Source organism: Erinaceus europaeus, chromosome 2, assembly GCF_950295315.1.
Source record: "Erinaceus europaeus chromosome 2, mEriEur2.1, whole genome shotgun sequence".
Classification (NCBI taxonomy): Eukaryota; Metazoa; Chordata; class Mammalia; order Eulipotyphla; family Erinaceidae; genus Erinaceus; species Erinaceus europaeus.
This window is the reverse complement of record NC_080163.1, coordinates 24,727,067-24,751,070: the sequence shown is the minus strand read 5'-3', so window position 1 is coordinate 24,751,070 and position 24,004 is coordinate 24,727,067. Positions and strand designations below refer to the sequence as shown.

At 37.3% G+C, this 24,004-nt stretch overlaps 1 protein-coding gene across 1 annotated transcript in view; it reads right to left on the bottom strand.

The window, feature by feature from the left end:
- Positions 1-24,004, bottom strand: part of SRFBP1 (serum response factor binding protein 1) — a 77,550-nt gene that overhangs the window by 30,157 nt on the left and 23,389 nt on the right. The window contains exons 2-3 of the mRNA XM_016190091.2: positions 20,579-20,667; positions 18,915-18,987 (exon numbers count right to left, since the gene is read on the bottom strand). Coding sequence (XP_016045577.2) covers positions 18,915-18,987; positions 20,579-20,667 — 162 coding nt within the window. The remainder of the gene's footprint in view (positions 1-18,914; positions 18,988-20,578; positions 20,668-24,004) is intronic.

Here is a 24,004-nt window from a genome sequence, read left to right as displayed (position 1 = left end):
AACTCCTATCTCAGTAAGAAGCTATCATGCAGACAACAATGGCTCAACAAAATGAATTTATGAATTAAGCCTCTTATGACAACTTTATATTCAGAATCTATGGGATGCCTTAAAGTTCAATTCATCATAAAATCAACATAGTAATAATAATTCAAAATGCCAATCAAGACTTAAAATTTAAAGAAATTATTGTAGAGATTAAAATTCAATTATAATTCTTGATTAAAAATATCAAATCAGTGAGGCATCTTATTTTTTAAATTTTTATTTATTTATTTATTATTGGATAGAGATAGCCAGAAATTGAGAGGAGAAGGGAGGATAGAGAGGGGGAGAGAGAGAGAGAGAGAGAGAAACACCTGCAGCCCTGCTTCACCACTTGTGAAGCTTTCCCTCTGCAGGTGGGGACCAGGGGCTTGAACCTGCATCCTTGCACACTGTAGTGTGTACACTTAACCAGGTGCGCCACCACCTGGTCTCAATGAGGCATCTTTTAAATTTCCAAAAGGACTCTAAATTGGAATTGAAACTTCCAATACCCTACAATTTTAAATGTAGATTAAAAATGCATTATTCCATATGGCAATTAAAAAAAAATCATACCAAATGTATACTATGAATTTAGGATGAAAAAAACACCTAGCAAGATTTCAATTTAGAAAAGAATTTAAATACTAATTTTTAAGTGGGAAAAAAAATCTTAAGTTAGGGAGTCAGGCGGTAGTGCAGTGGGTTAAGTGCAGGTGGCGCAAAGAACAGGGACCAGCTTAAGGATCCCATTTCAAGCTCGCCTCACCCCTACCTACAGGGGAGTTGAAGCAGGTGTGCAGGTGTGTCTCTTTCTCTTCCCCTTTGTCTTCCCTTCCTCTCTGTCCTATCCAAGAACGATGACATCAATAATAGTAACTACAACAACAATAAAAAAAAAGGGCAACAAAAAGGAAAATAAATAATAATAAAAAAATTAAAATTACTTTCTGGGAGTCAGGCAGTAAGTAGCGCAGCGGGTTAAGCTCACGTGGGTCTGCAGGTGTCTGTCTTTCTCTCTCTCTCTGTCTTCCCCTCCTCTCTCCATTTCTCTCTGTCCTAACAATGACATCAATTACAACAATAATAAAAGACATGGGCAACAAAAGGGAAAATAAATAAGTAAAAATTAAAAAAGAAAAAAAAATTTTTTAAAGTTACTTTCTAAAAAAAAAAAACCCTCATGTTGCACAAACATATTAAGTGGTTGAAGTGGTAATAAAAACAAATAGCATTCTCAATTAGAAAATTGCAGATAATTATACTAAACAACTTTAGGGTGAGTAAAAAAATTACTAGATGAGACACATCTCGATTTTGCAATAAAGGCAAAAGGTTTATTTTAATTAAAAAAGATATGTTTATAGTCCTCACCAATGCAAGAAAAATTAAAAATGGTTAGTCATTTGCTAATCAAACACTAAATGATATTATTAATGTCTGCAACTGAACTAAGTAATTTTCTTTCCTTAAAATTACTCAAATCTGAAAATCTTAATTTTCCTTTCTGGAAAGGCTATTCTTTGGTGATAAGGGCTCTGTGCTGACTTAAGTAAGTGACAGGCTTTTATATTTAGATATCCAATTTATCTTTGGTTTTCAGCATCAGTCTAATTTTAATTTTTCTTTTAGCTACCATACAATTCTACACCAGTATAGGAACCTACCTCTCCACCCAGCACAGCTCAGCTCAGCTCTGGGTTATGGTGGTGCTGGGGGCAGGGGGGTAACCTGGGAACTTTGGTACTCCAGGCATGAAAGTCTATTTACATGACCGTTATGCTTTCCCTCCAGTCCCAGTTTAGCAAAGTCTTAGCTGAGGTGGTCAATTTGCTGAAATTCTGTTAATAAATAGGAAATGAGACCGCCTGGGAATACTGGGTGCTGTAGGCTTAAAAAAAAAAAATAGGAAATGCCTGTCTTCAGGATTGGCTTTTAGGAATTTTCTCAGAGATGAGTTCAGTTCTTGGGCCATGGCCATGTGGTTAACAATTAAAATAAAAACATAGTTTAAATAGATTATTTATGGTGACATTGTTGTTTATATATGGCAAGCCTTTTTTTTTTTTCCTTCTGGAGGACTTTAATTTGTATCCTTGAATCAGAAATAAACTGTTGTGGTCCGGGAGGTGGCACAGTGGATAAAGCATCGGACTCTCAAGCATGAGACCCTGAGTTCAATCCCCGGCAGCACATGTACCAGAGTGATGTCTGGTTCTTTCTCTCTCTCCTCCTATCTTTATGAATAAATAAATTAATTAATTAAAAAAAAGAAATAAACTGTTATTAAGTACAAAAGTCTTTTTTTTCCCTGGAGTTCTGTGAAATCTTCTAGTGACCCACTAGGTAGAGTAGGCTTGGGGACCTCTGCTCCATTCAATTTTACAGGAGAAAAAGTTGTGACCCAAGAACAATTAAGATATTCATTCAATGTTATTCTAGTTAAGGCAGGACTAGAATTCCTACATTTTGCTTTTGTCAAATACTTTGCCTTTAATGGCAATAAATGAAAGTCATTCACTAGCAACCAGCTCCATCAGATATTCAGTTCCCTTATTTCAACACCACACTCACTACATGATACTGTTGAGGTTAAGAAATGAGTCTCAGTCATATACTTGCCCCAATACAATACTGCTTTACTTATATTCAGAACAGCTACTGTAATTGAAACAGAGTATCCCAATTCTGCTTATTTGACTACCTCTTTATGAATCTTCAGTTTGAAAGATTTATTAGTATGACTCAGACCTGTATGACTAATGTAGTATTGTCTCTAGTGGGGAAAGTATGTTTGTAACCAAAGTATTCCTATGAAGCTGTGAAGAAGGATATTGGGTCAAAACAAACAAAAACCAAATACAACAAACAAACAAACAAAAAGTTGGAAGTAATCATGCTGACTCTTAATTCCAAAAAGTTCTATTTGGAACTTTATCTTAAAATATAAAACGTTGCATTTTCCAAAATGTGCCCAAACCTAGATGGAATATGCTTAGATCACACAGTGTTAGTCCCTGATAAAATCAAGCACACGATACAAAAAAAAGTTGAGTCTTTTTTTTGTGTGTGGGGAGAGTGTCTATTTGGAAACAATTCAAGAAATAGATTTCTCTGAAGTAACGCATAAGCAAATTATTAACATTTTCAAGTTCTTCCAGATACGAATCTTATTAATGCTATCATACAATGACAACAAAATCCGTATTTCTTAAATATTGTTCTAGTGTTTACTAAATACAGATCTACCAGATGGGATTTCAATAAGGCTATACTTTGTCACCATACTGCTACAGGATATTTTCCCAAATAAAACAGCACTTTTCCTCCTGCTATTCCCGTGTTCTCGTCTTCATTTAATGGTATCCCCAGTTTTTGTAGTTCAGGTTAGACAGTGTGGTCACCCGACCTCATGCCTATTATGATTCCTTCCACACCCATTTTGCTTTCTCTGATATGTCTGTTAACTTTTTTTTTAAGTTTCTTTATTGGGGAATTAATAGTTACAGTCAACAATAAAATAAAATACAATAGTTTGTACAGGGGTAACATTTCTCAGTTTTCCACATTCAACCCCCACTAGGTTCTACTTTGCCTTCCAGGACCTGAACCCTTTCCCACCCCATCCCAGTCTTTACTTTGGTGCAATACACCAATGATGTCTATTGACTTTGATTCCCCCTCTTTAATATCATAACTTCAGTCTGAAATTTAAGTCTTTTCATTATGTGACTTCAATGTATTTTTATGCTCTATTATATTTCCAGGAGTCTCATATCTCATTCACTCAACTTCACATAGAATCCCCTGAACACATATTCTGTTCACCCACTGTAATATTGTAAACTGTCTACTTTCAAGTTTCCAGTTACGCAATGTCTTTTTGTAACTGGTCACCAACCTCTTTCTTCAATCAAAACTTATCCATATTAACTCTTCTACACTGTAGGTGGGAATGTAAACTGGTTCAATCTATGTGGTACAGAACATTACTTAGAGCATAGGAAATAAAGCTACCATAAGATTCAGGAGCATAGAAAATAAAGCTCTTATAAGATTCAGCAACTCCTGTCCTAGCAATCTATCTTAAGAACAGAAAAATATTTATTTGAAGAGACCTATATACATCTATGTTCACAGCAAGACCATTTTTAATAGCCCACATTTGGAAACAACCAAAATGTCCAACAACAGATGAGTGAGTGGTTAAGGAAGTTGTGGTATATGGAATGCTATTTAGCTGTAAGATGATGTAATCTCTTTTTGTACATTTTGGGTAGAACTTAAAGGAATCATTTTATGTGTGATAAGCCAGGAGAACAAAAATCAGATAATCTCACAGGTGAAACTTGAAAGAAAGACAGGGAGAAAGAAAGAAAGGAAGGAAAGAAAGAAGGAAGGAAAGAAGGAAGGAAGGAAGGAAGGAAGGAAGGAAGGAAGGAAGGAAGGAAGGAAGGAAGGAAGGAAAGAAAAGGGAACATACAGAATGAAGCTTAAGACTAGCTGTGGACTATTTGTGATGCAGAACCAAGGACTCTAACAGAGGGAGGTGGTCGGGTGACACAGTACACTCTGATGGAGGAAGACAGTGGTAGATATGGTGCTTGGGCATCCTGGGGAGATAAGAAACTGGATTCATGGGACAACTGTCTCCTAAATCACTGTTTTTCTCAATGAAATGATGAAAAATAAATTTACCCATGCTCAACTCTTGGTTGTTAAATACCACTAAAATAAAGCAGGGCAAGAAGAGAATTGAAAACATTTCGCTATGCCAACAAAGGAAAGACTAACAGGGTTCTCTCAAAAAATGATCCTGGGTCCATGCTCCCAGAGGGTTAAATAGGAAAGCTTTCAAGGTAGGGGATGGGATAGAGAATTCTGGTGGTGGGAACTGTGTGGATTTGTACCCCCTCTTATCCTATGGTCTTGTCAATATTTCCATTTTATAAATAAAAATTAAAAAAAAATTAGAATGGGGGAGATAGCATAATGGTTATGCAAAGAGATTCCCATGCCTGAGGCCACAAAATCCCAGGTTCAATCCCCTCCACACCACCGTAAGCCTGAGCTGAACAGTGCTCTGGCCAAAAAAAAATAATAATAATAATTGAATGTCAAGAACAGTAATGTCAACAATGAATCTCAACAATAATGATCATACAATTTGCTGTGTGCTCAAACTAGGATAATTTTTAACAGTGAAATGACAGACAACTAAAAATCACACAACTCTTGACATAACCATGTTGACTGAAATAAGTCAAAGTAAAAGACAAATTACAAGGTTGCACTCATGTGGCATAGGAAAGCAAAATAAACAATACACAACAAAAATGAGTCTGAAACAGTATAGTGATTAGCAGAGAGGAAGGGTTAGAAAAGAGGTGAGCAGAAGGAGAATTAAGCTGATGGTGATAAATAATCACTATACATATAGCACAAATCAAACTCCTGAAACTTCTTGTATTGCAGACCAATAGCAAAATCAATAAAAGTTATATAAAAAGATACACCGGAACAAAGGGTAAATTCCCAAAGTATCCCAGTCATGTGGTCACCACAACTATAACGTGTCAATTTTTTAAAAGACTTCTTATTTATGTCTTAATTTTATTTTTTACACATTTATTTATTTATTCCCTTTTGTTGCCCTTGTTGTTTTATTGTTGTGGTTATTATTATTGTTGTCATTGTTGTTGGATAGGACAGAGAGAAATGGAGAAAGGAGGGGAAGACAGAGGGGGAGTGAAAGATAGACACCTGCAGACCTACTTCATCACCTGTGAAGCGAATCCGCTGCAGGTGGGGAGCCATAGCTCAAACTGGGATCCTTACTCTGGTCCTTGCGCTTTGCGCCACCTGTGCTTAACCACTGCGCTACAGCCTGACTCCCCTTAATTATATTTTTACCAAAGCACTGCTCAGCTCTGCCTTATGATGGTGCTGGGGAGTGAACCTGGGACCTTTGGTGCCTCAGGCATTTAAAACTTTGCATGACCATTGTGCTATATCCCTCTGCACTCATGTGTCAATTCTTACTATTTCCAAATGCTCTTTATTTTCTGTTTCTGGCAGGTTTTTAATTTTTTTTTGTTTATTTTTTACTCTCGATTACATTGTAAAAATCATTAATAACCTCTATGTTTCTAAATATTTTTAGTGTGTGAGTAGTCTCACACACGCAAGATTTTATCATTTCCAGCCACTTTTTCTTATTTTTCCTAACAGAAAAACAGAGAGGGGAAAGATACCACAGCACTGGAGATATCTCTCTGGTACCACTGCTGATTTATTTTTTTATTTTTCATTACCAGCTTTTATTTTTTATTATCAGCTCTGGCTTACGGTGGTGCTGTGGGGGATATAACCTGGGACATAGAAACTGCAGGGATGAGAGTCTCTTTGCATAATCCTTGTGCTTTCTACCCCACTTCCTACTGTATTCTTTTTTAATTGCCACCAGGAAAGCTATGTAGAGGGCATAATGTGTCTTTCCTCTCACTGCACCCAGTACTCCGGAAATAAATAGAAAGTTGATCCAGTAGGGGTGGAATGGTAGAATAGCAAATATGTGAGGTCTGATACACACACACAACACCAACACACACACACACACACACACACACACACACACACACACACACACACACACACACACCTCTGCAGATGAGAGATAAAGTATGTCAGGATTAGAGGGGTCAACCAATTAAAACAAGTCAAACTAACAAAAAACCTTGTATCTGTGAGGAATAAGACCTGGTTGATTTAGGTTCTTGAAGAGAAGTGATATGCTAAAACCAGGTTCATTACCACTGTGAGGATTTTGTTGGCTGCCAGTTAAAGGATTACTAAATGTCTACAAATAGTACTGTCTCATTTTAGTTCCAAGTTGCCTTTCATGTTAAAAGCTGAATTTTCATATTCTGAAAATTAAACTGCAAGTATCTTCCAACTATAAATTCTTTTCATCAAGACTGATAATTACTGCTATAGAAGTAATTACTATTTTAGTGAGAAAAAGGGTGAATTCAATAGTTCAAATATTTGCATTTTATTTAAAAGTAGCTATCTTGTTCTTCTAGCGTTTGCCAAAGTAGCTATCATATACATTAATAAGTAAATTAACCAAATGAAGCTTTAAAATGCTCTTATAGTAACTTTACCCCAATCTCTCACACTGCAAATAATCTGCTGGAAAACAGAACAAATCTCAGTACCATTTGTGAGGCATAATGACACCAGAAGAAGCCACAGTGTCTTTCCCTCTTTCGGTATTTCTATATGAATGAAAATGCAGCCTGAAGAGGTGAAACCATGCATTTGGAAGGTTCTGGCCCCTTAAGAAACAAAATAGACAAAGCAGTTTTTAAACTTAAGTGATAGTTAGCTGAGGGGTACAACAGAAACGTTGTGGACCTATCTACTTAAATGATCAAACATTAAATACACTTAAAGTCAAATAAACATTTAAATAGTTCTTGTCATCTAAAGTTACTTTATAATGTTCAGAAACAGGCAGAGAAAATATAAAATAGCAATCATGCCAGTCTAGAGACTACATAAAATGTCTATATCCTAAGGAATAAATCAGAAAAGATACGTGCTTTGATTCTAGAGATTCTCTCCTAACAAAATGGCTCATGATAGGGAGAAAAAAAAAAAACAACAGTTTTTGAAGTAAAATCCCATAATCTGTTTTTCTTAAAGGGGTGGCAAATTTATAAGAAACGAACCAAAGTCACTTCTTGTCTTCTCAAAGATAATGTGTTAAAAATAAAAACTGGTGATGGTAAAAGTACTTTAGTAATCAGTATGTCAATTAAAAAAAATGACAAAATTACAATTATATATATATATTTTCACACATTCCCCCCAGCCCCCTCTTAAAACAGCAGCACCATGAAATGAAATCAGAGTCTGGTACACGCATGATACCACAGAGCAGACTCATGCCTTCCCCACCTCCCCATGCCCCCTTTTTAAATGGAAGGACACCCCCCCACACACACACACACACCCTGAATACAAAGCACCACTCCACCACACAAAGGGTTCTCCTAGTGATGCTCGAGCTTGAACCCAGGTCCTCACACATAGGAAAGTAGATACCCTGCAGGATGAACTATTTCTGGTTCTTATTATTAGTTGACTTACTTCCAAAACAGTTTACCTACAAGTATTGTCAAGTTTAGTTTTTCTTGTTCAAGTCCAAACAGCTGAAAAAAAAAAAAGAAAAAAAAAAGAAACTTATCAAACCTCAACTATATATACCCAGATATTTTTCTCCATATTATTACTCAAAATGGAAATTCATCTAAATGTCTTAAGAAAATATTTTTGGTGGCTAAGGCTTCCTTTCCCTGTCATTTAACTAAGACACAGGGATATATTAAATGTTTTATAAGGATGAACTAAAAGACTGGTCATTGGATGAGCTCTGACTTAAGAAGCAACACTTCAAAATGTCAAGGAAGTTAAAACTATTTATTAGTTTATTACAAGTTCTAATTTCTTCAAAGGATTTTCTCCAGAATCTCCAAATCTCCAGGATATTTTTCAAGAGTACATATGATAATGAGCCATATTTCTTTTATTTATTTATTTACTTATTTTATTTATTCTTTACTAGAAATATCAGAGATAGGGACTAGGGAAATAGCAACAATGATTACGTAGAAAGCCTTTCATGATTGAGGCACCAAAGGTCCCAGGTTCAATTCTCAGCACTACCATAAGCAGAGTTAAGCAGTGCTCTGGTAAAGAAGTATCAGTGATAAGTGGTCCAGAAGGTGGCACAAAGGTGGATAAAGTAGTAGATTCTCAAGCATGGGGTCCCAAATTCAATCCCGGGCAGGTACATGGACCAGAGTGATGTCTGATTCTTTCTCTCTCCTCATCTTTCTCATTACTCAACAATCTTAATATGTACATATTTATTATTCAGAGATAAGTGCTCAAAAATAATAATTAAACTTTTGTCCAAGATACACTTTAAAGTTAAAGCCTAAAATAGTAATAATCTGAATAAGTCATTCTTTGTAGAAAAATAACCAAACTCAGAATCTCTACAGCTTAGTAAGACTGTAACAAAGAACTTAGTATATGAAGAAGGAAGATCCAGAAACATTTTTCTCCCTTATAGGCAAATATCCTATTGAAGTAGCAAAGGCAAGCAGGTTAATGTCATAAAGCTTCATAAATAGTTACAAAATCTACTACCTCACAACTGCCTAACTTTGAGCAAGAAACTTGACTTTTCTAGCCCCAGCTTTCTATTCTGTAGGACAGAAATATTATTTACCTCATGATAATAAATATAATAATAATTATAAAACATACAATTGGATCCTGGGTATGGAACATCTGGCTGGTTGTACACATGTTACCGTGTGCTAGGACGCAGGTTCAAGCACCTGGTCCCTACCTAAGGGGGGGGGGGAGCTTCACAAGTGGTAAAGTAGTGCTGCAGATGTCTCCCCCTCTTTCTCTATTCTTTCTTAATTTCTCTGTCTCTATCCAACAGTAATAATGACTAAAATATAGTGGCTGCCATCAAGTAAAGTTATTTAAGCTTATTAAGGAAGGAGTTCCTTGGGAGCTACGAGCAGCAGATGGCTTCCTCTCCTTCCTCTCCTCTCCTCTCCTCTCCTCTCCTCTCCTCTCCTCTCCTCTCCTCTCCTCTCCTCTCCTCTCCTCTCCTCTCCTCTCCCCTCCCCTCCCCTCCCCTCCCCTCCCCTCCTCTCTCCTCTCCTCTCCTCTCCCGGATCAACTAGAAATACCAAAGGAGACCACTCAGACCGAAACAAGACAGGACTAGAATGACCATAGGAACCCAGTAAATCACCCGTGAGTACAAACACACGTGGCTGGTGACAGAGAGGAGAGAGGGGCCTAAGGAGAGATTAAGTGGCTGCTAACAGTTCAACAGTTAGTTCAACATCAACTCCAGTCTGCTCCACAACAAGGGGACAGCTGAAGGGAGGAAAGAACTCCCCAGAGACTCACTAAGTGCAACTCTGAGTCTCCATTGCTACCACCCTCAGAATCTGGAGCAGCAACAGGGAGGGACACCAGGGGACAGAGATCTAACTGGGAAACTCAGGAGAAGACCTATACCTCCTTGGCATAGCTGAGGGGGTGTGAAAGACTCTTTGCATAACCACTAGATTATCTCTGCCACACCCTGCTTTATCTCTTGGTCAGGAGTCAGTGATTAAGCTAAGAAGCCTATTGATAGTTTAAAAGCCCTTAGGCTTCCATAGCCTACAGGGAAGAAAAAAAAAGAGGCTTTTACACCACTGAGTTCCAACTCAGGGATTGAAAAAACTGTTAACATATATAAAATGGTTAAAACAACAAGAAAAAATATTGGAGACTCGAACCAGGACAAGAGTCCAGCTAAAAGTCCTCCAGAGGGTGAAGCACAAAACAACGAGTTCAACATCCAAACATTAGCTAAGGAAATAATAATAGCAGTGAGTAAAGAATTTGAAAAAATTGTAATCAGAAATGCAGGAACAACAAATGAGAAAATGGAAGAAAATTCTAATTATCTCATGGTTATTAGAGAGCTGAAAGCTGAAATCGCTGAGCTAAGAAAGCAACTAGCTGAACAAGCTAAAACAGTATCAGAGCAGGGCAACAAAATAGATGAACTCCAGAAAGCAGTAGAGGGCAGAGAATAGAATCTATGAGGCTGAAAACAGAATCAGCAAAATTGAGGATGAGTTAGAGACAACTAAAAAAGAAGTAAGAGATCTCAAAAAGAGATTAAGAGATGCTGAAAACAACAACAGAGTCCTATGGGATGACTACAAAAGAAACAATATACGCATTATTGGCTTACCAGAGGAAGAAAGAGAAGGGGAGGAAGAAAGCATTCTCCAGGCCATAATAGCTGAAAATTTCTCTAGTCTAGACAACACCAAAGACATAAAGATTCAAGAAGCCCAGAGGGTCCCAAACAGAATTAACCCAGACCTAAAGACACAAAGACATGTCATACTTAGAATGGAAAGGAATAAGGATAAAGAAAGGATCCTCAAGGCTGCAAGAGAAAAACAAAGAGTCACCAACAAAGGAAAACCCATAAGATTAGCAGCAGACTTCTCCATACAAACACTACAGGCCAGAAGAGAATGGCAAGATATCTATCGAGTGCTCAATGAGAAAGGCTTTCAGCCAAGAATACTATATCCTGCTAGACTGTCATTCAGACTAGATGGAAGCATCAAAACCTTCTCAGACAAGCAACAGTTGAAGGAAGCAACCATCAATAAGCCTGGCCTGAAAGAAGTTCTGAAAGGTCTCCTATAAACAACCAGACCACCACAAATAGGACATATATCAAAACACTCTAAAACTCTACAAGAATGGCGTTAAAATATCTTCAATCTTTGATATCAATAAATGTCAATGGCCTGAATTCACCTATTAAAAGACACAGAGTAGCAAGATGGATCAGAAAACACAAACCAACAATATGTTGTCTACAGGAAACTCACCTAACTCAACAAGACAAAAACAGACTTAAAGTGAAAGGATGGAAAACTATCATACAAGCCAATGGCCCACAAAAAAGGGCAGGAACAGCTATTCTCATATCTGACATGATAGACTTTAAAATAGATAAGATTAAAAAAGATAGGAATGGACACTACTTAATGCTCAGAGGATCAGTCAATCAAGAGGACTTAACAATTATTAATATCTATGCACCCAATGAGAATCCATCTAAATACATCAAACTTCTACTGAAAGAGCTACAGCAATATATTAACAGTAACACAATCATAGTAGGGGACTTCAACACCCCACTATCTCAACTTGACAGATCATCCAGGAAGAAAATCAGTAAAGACATAAGGGAGCTAAATGAAGAGATAGATAAACTAGAACTATTGGACATTTTCAGAGTCATTCATCCCAAGAAACTGGAATACACATTTTACTCAAATCCACATGGATCATTCTCAAGGATAGACCATATGTTAGGCCACAAAGACAGCATCAGCCTATTCAAGAGCACTGAAATCATCCCAAGCATCTTCTCAGACCACAGTGGAATTAAACTAACACTTAACAATCAACAAAAGATTAGTAACAGTGCCAAAATGTGGAAGCTCAACAGTACACTTCTTAACAACTTCTGGGTCAAAGAGGAAATCAAGGAAGAAATCAAAATGTTTCGAGAGTTCAATGAAAATGAAGACACAAGCTATCAAAATATTTGGGACACAGCTAAAGCAGTCCTAAGAGGGAAGTTCATAGCTATACAAGCACACATTAGGAAACAAGAAAAGGCACAAATAAACAGCCTGATTGCACATCTTAAAGACCTAGAAGAAGAACAACAAAGGAATCCTAAAGCAACCAGAAGGACAGAAACCACTAAAGTTAGGGCAGAAATAAATAACATTGAGAATAGGAAAACCATACAAAAGATCAATGAAAGTAAATGTTGGTTCTTCGAAAGAGTAAACAAAATCGACAAACCTTTAGCCAGACTCACAAAACAAAAAAGGGAAGACCCAAATAAATCGGATAGTAAATGAAAGAGGAGAAATCACAACAGACACTGCAGAAATTCAACATATCATGCGAGGCTTCTATGAACAACTATATGCCACCAAGCTAGAGAACCTGGAAGAAATGAATGATTTCCTAGATACCTACCAACTTCCAAAACTAAGTCAAGAGGAAGTGGATAACATGAACAGGCCCATCACAGCTAATGAAATTGAAACAGTTATCAAAAATCTTCCCAAAAATAAAAGTCCTGGACCAGATGGTTTTACAAATGAATTCTATAAAACTTTAAAAGAAGAACTAATACCTCTACTTTTAAAAGTCTTCCAGAAGGTTGAAGACACTGGAATACTCCCTGCCAGCTTCTATGAACCCAACATCACCCTGATACCAAAAGCAGACAGGGACACAACCAAAAAAGAAAACTACAGACCAATATCTCTGATGAACATAGATGCGAAAATATTGAACAAAATTCTAGCCAACTGGATACAGCAGTATATCAAAAAGATTGTTCATCATGACCAAGTGGGGTTTATCCCAGGCATGCAAGGTTGGTTTAATATACGTAAATCAATCAATGTGATCCACCACATCAACAAAAACCACATGGTCATATCAATAGATGCAGAGAAAGCCTTTGACAAGATACAACATCCCTTTATGATCAAAACACTACAAAAAATGGGAATAGATGGAAAATTCCTGAAGATAGTGGAGTCTATATATAGCAAACCTACAGCCAACATCATACTCAATGGTGAAAAACTGGAAGCATTTCCCCTCAGATCAGGTACTAGACAGGGTTGCCCACTATCACCATTACTATTCAACATAGTGTTGGAAGTTCTTGCCATAGCAATCAGGCAGGAGCAAGGAATTAAAGGGATACAGATTGGAAGAGAAGAAGTCAAACTCTCCTTATTTTCAGATGACATGATAGTATACATGGAAAAACCTAAGGAATCCAGCAAGAAGCTTTTGGAAATCATCAGGCAATACAATAAGGTGTCAGGCTATAAAATTAACATTCAAAAGTCAGTGGCATTCCTCTATGCAAACACTAAGAAGAAATTGAAATCCAGAAATCAATTCCTTTTACTATAGCAACAAAAACAATAAAATATCTAGGAGTAAACCTAACCAAAGAAGTGAAAGACTTGTATACTGAAAATTATGAGTCACTACTCAAAGAAATTGAAAAAGACACAAAGAAGTGGAAAGATATTCCATGTTCATGGCTTGGAAGAATTAACATCATCAAAATGAATATATTACCCAGAGCCATCTACAAATTTAATGCTATCCCCATCAAGATCCCAAGCACATTTTTTAGGAGAATAGAACAAATGCTACAAATGTTTATCTGGAACCAGAAAAGACCTAGAATTGCCAAAACAACCTTGAGAAAAAAGAACAGAACCAGAGGCATCACACTCCCAGATCTCAAACTGTATTATAGGGCCATTGTCATCAAAACTGCTTGGTACTGGAACATGAACAGACACACTGACCAGTGGAATAGAATTGAGAGCCCAGAAATGAGGCCCCACACGTATGGACATCTAATCTTTGACAAAGGGGCCCAACTATTACATGAGGAAAGCAGAGTCTCTTCAACAAATGCAGTTGGAAACAATGGGTTGAAACATGCAGAAGAATGAAACTGAATCACTCTATTTCACCAAATACAAAAGTAAATTCCAAGTGGATCAAGGACTTGGATGTTAGACCACAAAATATCAGATACTTAGAGGAAAATATTGGCAGAACTTTTTTCCGCATAAATTTTAAAGACATTTTCAATGAAACGAATCCAATTACAAAGAAGACTAAGGCAAGGATAAACCTATGGGACTACATCAAATTAAAAAGCTTCTTCACAGCAAAAGAAACCACTACCCAAATCAAGAGACCCCTCACAGAATGGGAGAAGATCTTTACATGCCATACATCAGATAAGAGTTTAATAACCAATATATATAAAGAGCTTGCCAGACTCAACAACAAGACAACAAATAACCCCATCCAAAAATGGGGGGAGGACTTGGACAGAATATTCACCACAGAAGAGATCCAAAAGGCCGAGAAACACATGAAAAAATACTCCAAGTCTCTGATTGTCAGAGAAATGCAAATAAAGACAACAATGAGATATCACTTCACTCCTGTGAGAATGTCATACATCAGAAAAGGTAACAGCAGCAAATGCTGGAGAGGGTGTGGGGTCAAAGGAACCCTCCTGCACTGCTGGTGGGAATGTCAATTGGTCCAACCTCTGTGGAGAACAGTCTGGAGAACTCTCAGAAGGCTAGAAATGGACCTACCCTATGACCCTGCAATTCCCCTCCTGGGGATATATCCTAAGGAACCCAACACATCCATCCAAAAAGATCTGTGTACACATATGTTCTTGGCAGCACAATTTGTAATAGCCAAAACCTGGAAACAACCCAGGTGTCCAACAACAGATGAGTGGCTGAGCAAGTTGTGGTATATATACACAATGGAATACTACTCAGCTGTAAAAAATGGTGACTTCACCGTTTTTAGCCGATCTTGGATGGACCTTGAAAAAATCATGTTGAGTGAAATAAGTCAGAAACAGAAGGATGAATATGGGATGATCTCACTCTCAGGCCGAAGTTGAAAAACAAGATTAGAAAAGAAAACACAATTAGAACCTGAAATGGAATTGGAGTATTACACCAAAGTAAAAGACTCTGGGGTGGGTGGGTGGAGAGAATACAGGTCCATGAGAAATGATGAATGAAATAGTGGGGGCTGTATTGTTAAATGGGAATCTGGGGAATGTTATGCATGTTCAAACTATTGTATTTACTGTTGAATGTAAAGCATTAATTCCCCAATAAAGAAATAAATTATTAAAAAAAAAAAAGGAAGGAGTTCCTTGTACATTTTGGCTGGTTTCAGCAAGTGCCATAGTTTCTACTATCTCTTTTCTTGCAAAAATAACTTAAGGATTTGTAAAAAGCTTTTAAAGAAAGAAACTATTTCAGAAGCTAGTTTCCATACTAAAGGCAAAATTAAAGTATGAATACTGTTAGGAATGGCAGCAAAGACTTGGTATTTGTTCAGCATAGCCTGTGAAGTTATAGGTTCGGATCTTATAGTATAATACAGATTGGACCATTCTTTCTTCTTGACTAGAAAAGACAATCTCTCACTACTAAAAATACCTTCTCCTTGAGAAAGTGAATCTTGCAACAGAATACCCTATTATCACAGAAAGCAAATATAGAACAATATGTCATGAACAACACTAAAAAGTAGTGACATATGAGCCAAGAAACAAAAAAACAAATCCATCTGGGAAAAAAAAAAAACAAGTAGAGGTTTTTCTCAACATTTAATTGAGACTGCAACTTTTTTGCTTCATATTTTTCTTTGACACTCTCATATATGCAATAAACACTTGCTAGAGAAATTACAAATGAATTCCAATTTAAATGAAAACTGTATTTTCTTTTTTTTTTTTTTTACTAGAAATGTTATAATTTATTTAACTGAGGATCTACCTTTTCTTTTTTTTTGGAATAAGGGCTTCCTGCATACATGACTTCATTGTTTTTTTTTTTGTTTTTTATTTTATTTTATTTTATTTTTATTTAAGAAAGGATTAATTAACAAAACCATAGGGTAGGAGGGGTACAACTCCACACAATTCCCACCACCCAATCTCCATATCCCACCCCCTCCCTAAAAAAAACTGTATTTTCTTTATATGAAGTATAAATGAGTAATGGAATTTGACATATAAAAAAACAAATACAGTTTTCTACTAGGAAAACATTTATCTCATTAAAACCTAATGATTTTTACTTATTTATTGGATAGAAACAGTCAGAAATTGAGAGGGAAGGGGATGGTAGAGAGGGAGAGTGGAAGAGAGGGGGAGAGAAAGATAGAAAGAGAGAGAGAAGCATCTGCAGCACTGCTTCACCACTTGCAAAGCTTTCCCTCTTAGGTGGGGACCAGGGGCTCGAACCTGGATCCCTGTGCGTTGTAATGTGCACTCAATCAGGTGCACCACCATCTGGCCCCAAGTTAATGATTTTTAAAGAGTATGATATAAGCTTAGGTTAAAGTATCCAATCCTGATCACCTTAAATACTCCTATAAATTCAAATGATATGTATATATGTATATAATGACAATTTTTTAAAATTAAGGACTACATAAAGCTATGTATTCTAGAGTTCTGTCTTTTATAAATTAAACTACTTTTGGACCAGGGCTGTGACGCCCCACGTAGAGCACACACATTATTGCTAAATTAAATCATTTTATCTGGAGAAATGATTATTTATTTTGTTTAGTTTTGTTTTTTATTTTTTAACCAGAGCACTGTTCAGCTCTGGCTTATGGTGATGCGGGGGACTGAACCTCGGACTTTGGAGCCTCAGGCATGAATCTGTTTGCATAACCAATATGCTATCTACCCTCCGCAGAAATGATTATTTATAAGACTACTGCTCCAACATGTTTACTGTATCTCCCATGACAGGTCTCACAACACATCTCCCTCTACCAACTTGTCCTCATCCCTCCTGAAATTCAGGTTTATATGATGCAAGAATCTGATAGTGGGTTTTCTAAGACCACAAGGAACAGGAAAGAGGAAAACAAAGCTATGTTTATGACACATTAATCTTATGAACCCAAGAAGTTTACATAATCATTGAATCTAACTTGCTACTACTGATAAGATAGAATAAAAACAGAAAATAAACTTTACATATAGATGAAACATGGCAATTTTTCTAACAATAAATAAAATTCACCATTAAGTTGCAGATGAAAAATATTTTAAAATTAACAAGTTTCTCTTTTGCTAAACATTAATCACAAACTGATATTGGCTATATATAAATATGGCATCCTTTGCATGGCTAAATAAAATCAGCAATTATATAGTTCCTCAAAACCTCTGAATAATTTAGGACAACGAAGATGACTATTCAGAAGAAATTACAGAGAAAAATTTGGGTAAGCAATGTAATTGAGACATAGGATAAGAAAAAGCGAAAGTGACAAGAGATAAATCATAACCTTCTATCTTTGCATTATGTTCAAATTTTTTTTTTAAGATTTTATTTATTTATGAGAAAGATAGGAGGAGAGAGAAAGAACCAGACATCACTGGCACATGTGCTGCCGGGGATCGAACTCGGGACCTCATGCTTGAGAGTCCAAAGCTTTATCACTGCGTCACCTCCCAGACCACCAAATATTTTATTTCTTATAAGAATTTAAAAAATAAGAAAAAAATAGTATGTAAATAAGGATGAAGGATGTATAGACCAAAGTAACACATGGTAAGAGGGGGTCAAATACAGAGTATTTTGAATAAGTGGATGAATAATAAAGAATTAAAACTTCCAACAACAACAAATGCCGTATTAGATAAGATTCCATGAATTTTATAGTTCATGGGAGTGAGGAGGAGATGGGGACAAAATCATCAACATCCCATCCTACGTTTTTCTATTCAGATTAACTATAATAGTCTTTCTACTTTACCTTAAAAAAGAAAAAAGAAAAATGGTAAGAAGCTTGAACAATCTACTCAATTAAAATATGTTTAGAGAATTCTCTTGCTCTTTTATCTCCTCAAAGCTTGAAAGTAATACCAAAATGTAACAGTCAAACATAAATGCAAAACAACCCAGCAGTTAAGATAATTGCTGGTACCAAATGGTGTGTTTAAGTTCTACAATATAACAGTCTCCCAGACATTTAATAATATATCATTTGGTAAATGAAAGTTTCCACAAAGTAAAAGCAGTGAAAAGACCTGAAAATTATGGTAGTGAAGAGTCTGGCTGAAAGAAATAAAAATATGCATCATTTTTGTTCAACACTAATTTTATTTCAAGTTACTACAGGGCTGAAGAAAGTATTGACAGCACCAGGCAAAAATTTATTGTGTTGGCAATCACCAAGGCATGATGTCAGCCACCAAGATCATCATCCACATTACCAAATAGCATGGACATTTTAATTCTTGACCTTAACTTAGATTCCATGCCTAAAGTCCTAGTAAAAATAAAATCTTGGGCATGAAGCATTATTAAACACAGGATAGTTTAGTCTGGCAAAGTCTTGACTCGAATTAGTCTAGTACTTTAACAAAGTCAGTAAGAAACAGAAAAGTACAAACTGTGTAACTCATTACAGTTTTCCAAGTGTTTTACACTCTTCACCAACATTAAAAAAAGCCTTAGTAAGCTTCAGTAACAGTCAAGTAACACCACATATGCGTATGTGTGCGCGCACACCCCCACCTCAGAGGCAGGCACCAGAAACAAAAACACACCCACACTAATCCTTACCTTCATGGCATGAATTTCTTCAAGCAATCTCTGTGCCCTTCTTTGGTTTTTTAATAGTGCATCTTCGGAACCCCTACAAAATAATAATAATAAGAAAAAGAAAAAATACCATATAAAGTCAAAGAAAGCATTAATGTTAGATTCAAACATAATGAAAAATCTCTTCATTTCTTTCAGAAAAACTGATTAATCTCTAAGTAACTCTGTCATACTCTGTCATCCTGTGCTATTTTCCCCTCAGTAAGTTCCTTAATTTCATGAACTCATGTTCTTGAAAAAAAATTATAATAAGTGTTTCCCTGAAAATTTTATTAAAAGCCATGACCCCGGGAGCCAGGGGGTAGCACACCAGTCCCCCCATCCCTCACATGGAGAGGGAAGCTTTGCAGATGTACTACTGCAGATGTCTCTCCCTCCCTATCACTCCTTCCCTCTCGATTTCTAGCCGTCAATATCTAATAGGTACATAAATAAAGATAATTAAAAAACTATTACCACAAATAGAGAATTGGCCTTCTAATTCCTAGTGGCTATATACAATAGTACTTTTTTTTTTAATCAGTCAGTTAATAGTCTGTTTAGGGAGTCGGGCAGTAGCACAGTGGGCTAAGTGTATATGGCGCGAAACACAAGGACAGGCGTAAGAATCCCAGTTTGAGCCCCTGGCTCGCCACCTGCAGGGGTGGAACTGCAGGGGTGGTGAAGCAGGTCTGCAGGTGTCTATCTCTCCCCCCCCCCCCCCCCCGTCTTCCCCTCCTCTCTCCATTTCTCTCCGTCCTGTTTAACAACGACATTAATAACAACAATAACTACAACAACAACAAAAACAAACAAGGTCAACAAAATGGAAAATAAATAAAAAAGAAAAAAATAGTCTTTAATTTAATGCAATATAATGCTTCAAATGCTAAAATTGTAAGTTTGATATACTTTCACTATATCAAAATTTGTTCTCCAGAATTAAAGGAATATTTAAACACGTTGAATAACAAACATAAATGAGCCCCAACAGATTTCATTTCACAACTGAAAGGAAGAGTTTTGAGGAAATAGCAGAGTTCATCGTATGGACCATCATATGGTCCAGTCATTTGAATACATGCCGAAAGAGCACAGATGACATCACTCAGATTCTCTCAACAGATAAAGCAAAGTGTGTTTGATATATCCAGTACTCATCTGATCCCACTTTTAGTTTTTGTAAATATTGGAAAAGACCACTTTTTAAAAAAATATTTATTTTATTTATTTATTCCCTTTTGTTGCCCTTGTTGTTTTATTGTTGTAGTTATTATTGTTGCTGTCATTGTTGGATAGGACAGAAAGAAATGGAGAGAGGAGGGGAAGACAGAGAGGAGGAGAGAAAGATAGACACCTGCAGACCTGCTTCATTGCCTGTGAAGCGACTCCCCTGCAGGTGGGGAGCCGGGGTTCGAACCGGGATCCTTATGCCAGTCCTTGTGCTTTGCACCACCTGTGCTTAACCCGCTGCGCTACAGCCCGACTCCCGGAAAAGACCACTTTTAAAGTACTGTTAGTCATAGACCCGTTATTGTTTGATATATCCAGTACTCATCGGATGCCACTTTTAGTTTTTGTAAATATTGGAAAAGACCACTTTTAAAGTACTGTTAGTCACAGACCCGTTATTTTTTATGACTTACTTTTTTGATTTCAGTCTAGCAACACTTCTGACAAGTTTTCGGATGACCAAAACTCGGATTCGCTTCACATCTTTTCTCATCTTCACAACCTTTGAGGAATAGAACATAAAATAGAGCTCTTAATTCAAGAAGAATCATACGTCATGTTCAGTCTAAACATGATAATTAAGTCTACTACTTTAGCCCCATTTTTGTTTAACTATATTTATAGTTTGATGAGATAAAACTTCTTCCATACAGCAGAGAAGCAAAACATCCTAAAAATGTCTTGAGAGACTTCCTAGCAGTAGTTACAATTATTTTGGTCACTAAGATTATCCCTGGGGCTCAGTGCCTGCATGACTGTACCATTCCAAGTGTGTGTGTGTATATATATATTTAATAGAGATGGGAAGCAGAGAGTGTGGGAGAGAGACAGAAAAGAAGAGATACCTGCACTGCCCCACCACCTGCAAAGCCCTCCCCCTAAGGTAGAGAGAATCAAGGGGCATGAACCTGGGTCTTCACACCAAGTAACATGTGCACCACACTAGGTGAGCCACTACCCAGTGCCTTGTTCTGATGTTTAAAAAAAGGAATAGCAATACCAGTGATTTTTATTTTAACAATGCACTGTATCTTGTAGGGCTTGGAGCATAACCGTTGGGTTCTCTGAGGTAGGAGATGTCAGATTCATGTTTGAATTCTTAAGGGTTCATGCAGAGCCTCAGTCACAATGGGAGAGATTTAATCTACTGAATGAGTGTTGCTACTAACAAAAGGAAACGTGTGAAATCAATTATATTTTTCTTACTTACATGGAACTATTTTTATTTTTAGTTATTCTCTCAAGAATAACTGTAAAATAAAAGTCAGAAGCCCACATTAAATGCACATGCAGAAGAAGACATCCAGAAATCACTCCCATTTACTGTTTCAGCAAAATCAATCAAATACCTAGGAATAAAGTTGACCAAAGAAGTGAAAGACTTATATACTGAAAACTATGAGTCACTACTCAAAGAAATAGAAACTTATACCAAGAAATGGAAAGATATCCCAAGCTCATGGATTGGAAGAATAAATATCATCAAAATGAATATTCTCGCCAGAGCCATAAACAAATTTAATGCAATACCCATCAAAGTTCCACCAAGCTTCTTTAAGAGAATAGAACAAACACTACAATCATTTATCTGGAACATGAAAACACCTAGAATTGCCAAAACCTTCTTAAGGAAAAGAAACAGAAATGGAGGCATCACACTCCCAAACTTTAAACTATATTATAAAGCCATCATCATCAAAACAGCATGGTACTGGAATAAAAATAGGCACACAGACCAGTGGAACAGAATTGAAAGCCCAGAAATAAATCCCCACACCTATGGACATCTAATCTTTGATAAGGGGGCCCAAAGGATTAAATGGAAAAAGGAGGCTCTCTTCAATAAATGGTGCTGGGAAAACTGGGTTGTAACATGCAGAAGAATGAAATTGAACCACTTTATCTCACCAGAAACAAAAATCAACTCCAAATGGATCAAAGACCTAGATGTCAGACCAGAAACAATCAAATACTTAGAGGAAAACATTGGTAAAACAGTTTCCCACCTATACCTCAAGGACATCTTTGATGAATAAACCCAATTGCAAGGAAGACTAAAGCAGAAACAAACCAATGGGGCTACATCAAATTGAAAAGCTTCTGCACAGCCAAAAAAACTATCACACAAAAAAAGAGACCCCTCACAGAATGGGAGAAGATCCTCACATGCCATACATCAGACAAGAAACTAATCACCAAAATATATAGAGCTCAGCAAACTTAGCACCAAAAAAGCCAATGACCCCATCCATAAATGGGCAGAGGATGTGAACAAAACATTCACTACAGAGGAGATCCAAAAGGCTAACAAACATATGAAAAACTGCTCTAGGTCACTGATTGTCAGAGAAATGCAAATTAAGACAACACTAAGATACAACCTCACTCCTGTAAGAATGGCATACATCAAAAAGGACAGCAGCAACAAATGCTGGAGAGGTTGTGGGGACAGAGGAACCCTTTTGCATTGCTGGTGGGAATGTAAATTGGTCCAGCCTCTGTGGAGAGCAGTCTGGAGAACTCTCACAAGGCTAGACATGGACCTTCCATATGATCCAGTAAGTCCTCTCCTGGGGTTATATCCCAAGGACTCCATAACACCCAACCAAAAAGAGGGGTGTACTCCAATGTTCATAGCAGCACAATTCATAATAGCTAAAACCTGGAAGCAACCCAGGTGCCCAACAACAGATGAGTGGCTGAAAAAGCTGTGGTATATATACATAATGGAATACTATGCAGCTATCAAGAACAATGAACCCACCTTCTCTGACCCATCTTGGACAGAGCTAGAAGGAATTATGTTAAGTGAGCTAAGTCAGAAATATAAAGATGAGTATAGGATGACCCCACTCAATAACAGAAGTTGAGTAAGAAGATCTGAAAGGGAAACTAAAAGCAGGACCTGACCAAATTGTAAGTAGGATACCAAAGTAAAAACCCTGTGGTGAGGGGTAGACATGCAGCTTCCTGGGACAGTGGGTGTGGGAGTGGGTGTGAGGGATGGGTCACAGTCTTTTGGTGGTGGGAATGGTGTTTATGTACACTCCTAGTAAAATGTAGTCATATAATTCGACTTCCGGAGGCGGAGCTACGAGCAGCAGATCGCTTTCTCTCCTCTCCTCTCCTCTCCTCTCCTCTCCTCTCCTCTCCTCTCCTCTCCTCTCCTCTCCTCTCCTCTCCTCTCCTCTCCTCTCCCGGATCAACTAGGAATACCAAAGGAGACCACCCGGACCGAAACAAGACAGGACTAGAATGACCACAGAAACCCAGTAGATCACCCGTGAGTACAAACACGCGTGGCTGGTGACAGAGAGGAGAGAGGGGCCTAAGGAGAGATTAAGTGACTGCTAACAGTTCAACAGTTTGTCAGTGGAGACACCACCGCCAGTCTGCTCCACCAACAAGAGGACAGCTGAAGGGAGGAAAGGACTCCCCAGAGACTCACCAAGTGCAACTCTGAGTCTCCATTGCTACTACCCTCAGAATCTGGAGCAGCAACAGGGAGGGACACCAGGGGACAGAGATCTAACCGGGAAACTCAGGAGAAGACCTATACCTCGGTGGCATAGCTGAGGGGCTGTGAAAGTCTCCTTGCATAACCACTGGATTATCTCTGCCACACCCTGCTTTATCTCTTGGTCAGGAGTCAGTGATTAAGCTAAGAAGTCTATTGATAGTTTAAAAGCCCTCAGACTCCCATAGCCTACAGGGTAAAAAAAAAAAAAAAGGCTTTTACACCACTAAACTCCAACTCAGGGATTGAAAAAACTGTTAACTTATATAAAATGGTTAAAACAACAAGAAAAAATATTGGAGACTCGAACCAGGACAAGAGT